The sequence below is a fragment of the Chenopodium album genome, chromosome 16 (assembly GCF_948465745.1).
Source record: "Chenopodium album chromosome 16, dcCheAlbu1.1, whole genome shotgun sequence".
Lineage (NCBI taxonomy): Eukaryota > Viridiplantae > Streptophyta > Magnoliopsida > Caryophyllales > Amaranthaceae > Chenopodium > Chenopodium album.
This window is the reverse complement of record NC_137849.1, coordinates 49827103-49833576: the sequence shown is the minus strand read 5'-3', so window position 1 is coordinate 49833576 and position 6474 is coordinate 49827103. Positions and strand designations below refer to the sequence as shown.

General features: G+C 37.4%; 1 protein-coding gene across 1 annotated transcript; it reads left to right on the top strand.

Annotated features, from left to right (window-relative positions):
* The first annotated feature begins 3500 nt into the window (after positions 1-3500).
* On the top strand, positions 3501-6023 carry LOC145586886 (protein IQ-DOMAIN 18-like). The gene is made up of 5 exons (XM_081643844.1): positions 3501-3709; positions 3850-4188; positions 4278-4523; positions 4612-4755; positions 4855-6023. Exons 1-5 carry the CDS (start codon positions 3560-3562, stop codon positions 5734-5736), a joined length of 1761 nt encoding a protein of 586 aa, XP_081499970.1. The 5' UTR covers positions 3501-3559; the 3' UTR covers positions 5737-6023.
* The last annotated feature ends 451 nt before the right edge of the window (positions 6024-6474 follow it).

The following is a 6474-nucleotide window of genomic DNA, read 5'->3' as shown; positions in this document are numbered from 1 at the left end:
CAGTTTCTCAGAACCAGTCCTTGTATTGTTCCATTTCTTGAATTTTAAAAGATGTGCATCTCTTATCTAAGTTCTTGATCAGGAAAAACCCTGATATTCAGACGTGGAACACTGGCCCAGAGAACCTTTAAACTTGGTCCGTGAAAGTTCTTTTTCTACAAAGCAGTTAAGCACATTTGAATAATTGGAAAATTATGTGCGCTATAGCTTGACATAATTCAGAGCTTTGGCTGGCACCGGATGAGGCAGAGGCGGCAACTTTATTCTGAAACCTAAGAGTACTGTAAGTTTTTCTCTTAGAAATAAGCATCTCCATCTATTATGTGTTCTTAAGTCTTTGTTTGTGTGACTAAAGTGTTATTTGCAAGAGTAAAGATTTTTCACATTCATGAAATTCAAGATTGTGGTTCAAGACTAGAAATATAATCATGTAATTGTAAATGATTGAAATTGATCTCGCTGCGTATGGTGGATTGGTGGTTGGATGTTGCAGTGATTGATCTTGGCTTAGCAAAAAAGATAGGAAAAGCTGATATTCACTAAAAAGTTTGATGTACAAGATTGCATGTGCTCAGATTTTAGTAGGGAAAGCTTGGAGGCTTGGATATGTTAGCCTCGTATTATTATTGTAAAAGAGGAAACAAAGAAAGCTTCAATAGATTGGTAAAGTTTTAAGCCCTTAAAAAGTACCATTGCAGCATACGTTAGGTGCTCCTTAATATCTACTATCTCCATCTCTGGAAGTGTTCTCCATTCCTGTAATGTGACTCTAATAGGAGTTCTATTGAGTTAGTTTGTGATTTTGTTCTTTAGTGTGTTAGTTTTGTGGTAAAGACAGTAGAGATCGTGTTATAACTGTTATCTATAAAAGGAATTGAGACGATCTTTTAAAAACAATCCAAAATGAAATTAAGGGCATATCTTTTAGCAATTGAGAGAGTATTCCGTATAAACTATATAATACGAAGTATTTCATATAGGACTTGTGACAAATCGTACACTATAATGATGCTTGAACTTAGATATGACTCATATGAGTGCTAGATTCACTCTTACCTGAAGATGCAAGAATACGGCCGTGACTCATGAGTGTCCAAAGTTACTCGTTACGGGCAAGGAAGCCAAGGAGGTACCGAGGTATATTAGTGCTATTTTATTTATTTATTTTTATCAAAATTGAAGTGTCTAATTGTCCGTACCCATGACATGAAGAGACAGAACACTTATGAATTATGATTTGGACAAACTTAAATGAACTGTATTTTCTTTTCAACCTTTGAAGAGGAGTTTTACTCTACAAGGACTAGTACTTCATGCATATCTTAGACCCAAAGATTTTACTGGCTGGCCCTCTTAATTCATTGCACCCGACCCACCACTGCAGATTTGTATTAATAACTTACTACATTTGTTAGTGGCATCAAATCATGAATTTGTATTATTCATAATTGATGGATAGGATATATTACCTTAATGATAAGGGAAGCAACCAAGAGGTATTTGAGGACAAGATGTAGGTAGTTCTTATATTAATGGAAACTTAGGACAGTTGTTCCCAATTATGAATTTTGTATAACATTAATGACTGATTCATACAGATAAGATCATATTAGATGCTACTTAACAAAAGTTTTACTGTAAAAGATAATCTAAAACAAGTATCTCCACATGTATACTTTGTATTTTTAATTGATACATCATCATTTCTACGGAGTAGTTGTCGCACTTGTCGATATTAATGTTGGTAAGGATGACGGAAAGGTTAGGGAGAAAAGGTAGCTTAAAGTAGAATGTTAACTTAAATAACTTTGAGCTAAGCAATCTTTATAGGGCAATGTTAACATTAATAAGTTACTGAAAGAGTAAAATTTTGAGGAAAGTAAAGAAGGGAAAATGGAGCCCGTATTTTCCGGTTAAAAAACTAGTGCCTTCATAGTTGCATTAACATTGATGTAAAACATAAGATTGGGAGAGAGAGTGAGGTGAAGGTGATATATTATTAAACTTGGCATATAGCATGAGCTCAGAATGATTTCACTGCATTATTACCCTGCAACCCAGAACCCAACCTGGAGAATCTTAAATACTTTTGACCAGTCATTCTTGCTCTGCTATTGAAAGCCACCCATTAACATTTTTATATTTTGTAACTTACAATTAGTTAGAGTAATTAAATAGCTGCTTCATTTTTTAGTGTTTCTGTTTTTAAGTGGAGAAAATGCCAACAGTGATACAGCTGCTGCCAAGTTTATAAGTACAGGAGTACTTGGAGTGTTATTTGTCATGAAATAAGTCTTACAAAACTTGGGACAGCTTGCCAACATGCAACGCTCTTGAATGACCCCGCACCCCTAAGCCTAGGGCCTCTCTTATTATTCATGTAGCCATGTGTGGTTTTTGTGACTCTAAATTTAAGTGTTTTGTGGGTGTAATTTTGCCTTACTTCCCCCCCTGATCCACTACACGTGATTCCATGAGAGGAGTCACCAGAATTGGAGAGACACTTTTTAGCTTTTTTCCCACTCATCAATTCTTCTTATTGGGTTTTGGTATACTGTAACCCGTATACGCAGTATTTCTTAATATAGCTCTCCGTATTACTTTTGGAGTATCTAATTACTTCACGCATCGATTAGTGTATTAATGCTTAATACTTAAGTACTTTTTTGTTTAGAAGAAATTAATACTTAAGTACTTATTAGTTATTATATGTAATCGTGTTTATATATATGAGTAATCTTTAGAGCTAGATTAGCATCTTCATAGGTGAAGCTGGAAGCTGATTAAAAAAGGATACCCACTAGTGCAACTGTCTTGATTCCTGTGCATGTCATCTCTTCCCTGTTTATAGTTTTTTTTACCAAGTTTACCCTTCTCTCTACTCTTATGATCTGTTATTATTCTCTCTCTCTCATTTCACTCTCAAAGCTTTCAAAATTCTCGATTTTATCAGTTATCAGTGAGCTTGCTCTCTATAAGTCGCTACCTTCAATGCCTGCCTTTATTTATTCTCATTATCCTTTTCCCCAGAATAAGAAACTTAACTTAATTAATTAAAGAAAGAGATCTGTAGTACTTTTTCTGTATTATTGTTGCTGACTACTCTAGAATCTAGATTTTAATAATTTATGAAATAAAAACTTTGTGTTATGATTATTATTGTTATTATTATAGTAGTTGCAAGTAAATGACGCATCCTCTGACACCCACCACGCTTATGCCCACTAAAAACCTCTCACCTTTCCCAGTGAATTATTTTTTTTGGTATTCAACTTTCATTTAGTCTTTCTTTCCCTCCTACAGTCATAATTTGAGTAGCTCCTGTTTCCCTCCCATCTTTTTCTTATTTGCATTTATTAATTATCAAACCAAACCTCATTCACCAAATATTAGCTGCTGTAGAAAGATCTGATATATATAGGCTTTGTCTTGTAGTAGCATCCCACATAACATTGTTTTACTAGCCAAATATTGATGGAATATGCTGTAGAATAGGGGGGTGGGGTAAAAATATAAACATTTTGGGTGGGTTTTAAGATTTGAATGAATGTAATGATCCATGGGAAAGAAAGGGGGTAGTTCTTGGTTGACTGCTGTTAAGAGAGCTTTTAGATCTCCTACTAAAGAAAGTCATGACAAAGTTAGGAATTGCAGAAGAAAAGAAGATCATCATGATACTCCCCTATCAGAGGACCAAGATGATGAAAAGGTTTTTTTTTTCCCCTTAATTAGCTGTTCAAATAAGTGAAAAAAGTTTGAATCTTTCCTGTAAATTAATTTGTGGGTTGTAATGGGTTTTTTTTTTTTTTTTTTTTTTTTTTTTTTTTTTTTTTCCATGTGGTTTATTAGAAGAAAGAGAAAAGGAGATGGCTTTTCAAGAAGGCAACCAATCAACAAGAATCACCATCTACTACAGCTGTGCAGCAGAGCCCACATGTAAAGAGTAGTAATGGTAGTAGTGGTGTTGGTGGTCCTGTTGTTTCTGCAGCCACAGGAAGTGATGTGTCTGAGCAGAGGCACGCTATTGCGGTGGCAGTGGCTACAGCGGCTGCTGCTGATGCCGCTGTCGCCACCGCACATGCTGCAATGGAGGTGGCAAGGCTTACAAATTCATTGCCAACAAATGCTAACTACCTTAGAGAACATTCTGCAGCTGTTCTCATTCAGACTGCCTTCAGAGGATATTTGGTAAGCACTGCTTTTCTTGTATAACAGAATGAAAAGACTTGACAAAAACATGATTTATTGATTGATTTTATTGGGTTTGGGAATGAAAGGCTAGGAGGGCGCTCAGAGCACTGAAAGGATTGGTAAAGTTGCAAGCTTTAGTAAGAGGGCATAATGTTAGAAAGCAAGCCAAGATGACATTAAAATGCATGCAAGCTCTGGTTAGAGTTCAAGCCCGAGTTCTTGATCAACGCTTGAGATTATCTCATGAAGGTTGCAGGAAATCTACTTTCAGTGATACCACAAGTGTTGTTGAATCGCGCTATCTCCAGGATATAGCAGAAAGAAGATCACTTGTAAGCCTCAATTAATTTCCCTAGTTTTCTCCCTAATTTCTTTCATCTAATTGATGTATTAATTGGATTGGATTGTTAAATGTAACAGTCACATTCAAGAGAACCAAGTAGTTTAGCAGATGATTGGGACGAAAGGCCGCATACCATTGAGGAAGTCAAAGCCATGTTGCAGAGTAGAAAAGATGCTGCTCTCAGACGAGAGAAGAACCTTTCCCAAGCTTTCTCTCAGCAGGTAGTTCTCCTTCAATATCTCTCTCTCTGTTCTTATGCACGCGCGTGTGTGTGTTATTGAGCTTATTTGTGTGCCATATGATTTGATTTGGGCAAGAAGATGTGGAGGAGCGATAGGAGTTCAGTGGGAGAAGAAGAGCTAGAGGAGAAACCCAGATGGCTAGACAGATGGATGGCCTCTAAACAATGGGATTCCAGCATTGCCCCTTCCCCTGCTGTTAGAGCCAGAGCTTCAACTGATCATAGAGACTCAATCAAAACTGTTGAAATTGACACTGCACAACCTTACTCTTACTTAGCTCCTAACTTCAGAAGATCAGTAACTTCAACATCAGCAAGCCATTACCATGCTCAGCACCATAATCAACGCCCATCCTCGCCTCTCCACAGTCGAGCTCATCACAACCAATCCCAGTCACAACATCATTACCACCAGCATCAACATCCACCATCCACCACTCCCTCTCCATCCCGAGCGCGGCCTATTCAAGTCCGTTCCGCTAGCCCACGGTGCATTAGAGAAGAAAGGAGTTACAGCAGTCAAGTGTCTCAAACACCAAGTTTAAGATCAAATTACTTTTATAATGGCAGCGTCCAACCTAATCACAAAGGAGCTGCCACCAGTGCTACCACAAGCACTAGCAGTGGTGGACCCAAGCCCAATTACATGGCAGCCACCGAGTCTGCTAAGGCACGACTCCGGTCTCAAAGTGCTCCCAGGCATCGGCCCTCGACACCAGAGCGAGACCGACCTGGAACCGGGTCCGGGGTCAAGAAGAGGCTGTCATTCCCCAATCCTGACCCATACAGTGGGATGGGGTATGGAAACTACAACTTGAGGAGCCCAAGTTTTAAGAGTGTGAATGGTGTTCAATTGGGGATGATGGAGCAACAATCAATCTACTCATCTTGTTGTACGGATAGCCTTGGGGGTGAGATATCCCCATCTTCAACCAGTGATCTTAGAAGGTGGTTGAGATAATTTGATTTTTCATTGATTGTTTTAGGTGGTGTTTAATTTGCTGCTAACTTTGTTTGACAGTAAAAATCAGGTGAGAAGGAAAGTTTCATTTATTTTTTCTGATCTGCGAATCCAATGATTTGATATTGGTAGTTGGTTCATAAATGTTTCTGTTTGTAGCTGTATTTTGTATCTGAGTTACTGGGGTTGGTTTTTTTTTTTTTCATTTAATTGTGTATTAATTATCCATGTAATCATATAATTTGTGACATTCTAATCGAGTAATTTTACTTGTTTTCTTTTTGTCCTGATGTTATTTGCATTATATGAAATGTAATTTACTTTTATGTGGATTTTTCAAAGCCAGATTTTTTTAGCTCATTTCCAGCGGAGCATAAGGGGACTCTCTGTGCTCTTTGTCCTTCTCTACAATGGTGGGGGACTGGGGGTTCTTATGTCCCCTTCTATGCATGCCATTATGCCAATTACATTTATTGAAAGAATTCCAAGAGAGGTCTTTGGTTAGTTTATGATAAGATTAAAACGCTTATCCACTAGGCAAGCTGACAAATACCCTATTACTCGATACAAGCTTCAACCTAAAACATAACGCGTGTAGTTTCGGAATAAGGTTACATCATTTAAATTCGAATAAATATTGATGTAATCCAAACTAATTGGCATAAATCTAAAAACATCTAGAACCAAAACCGAACTGTGATTTTAGCAAAAGAACATACGGAGAAATACAAACTGCAT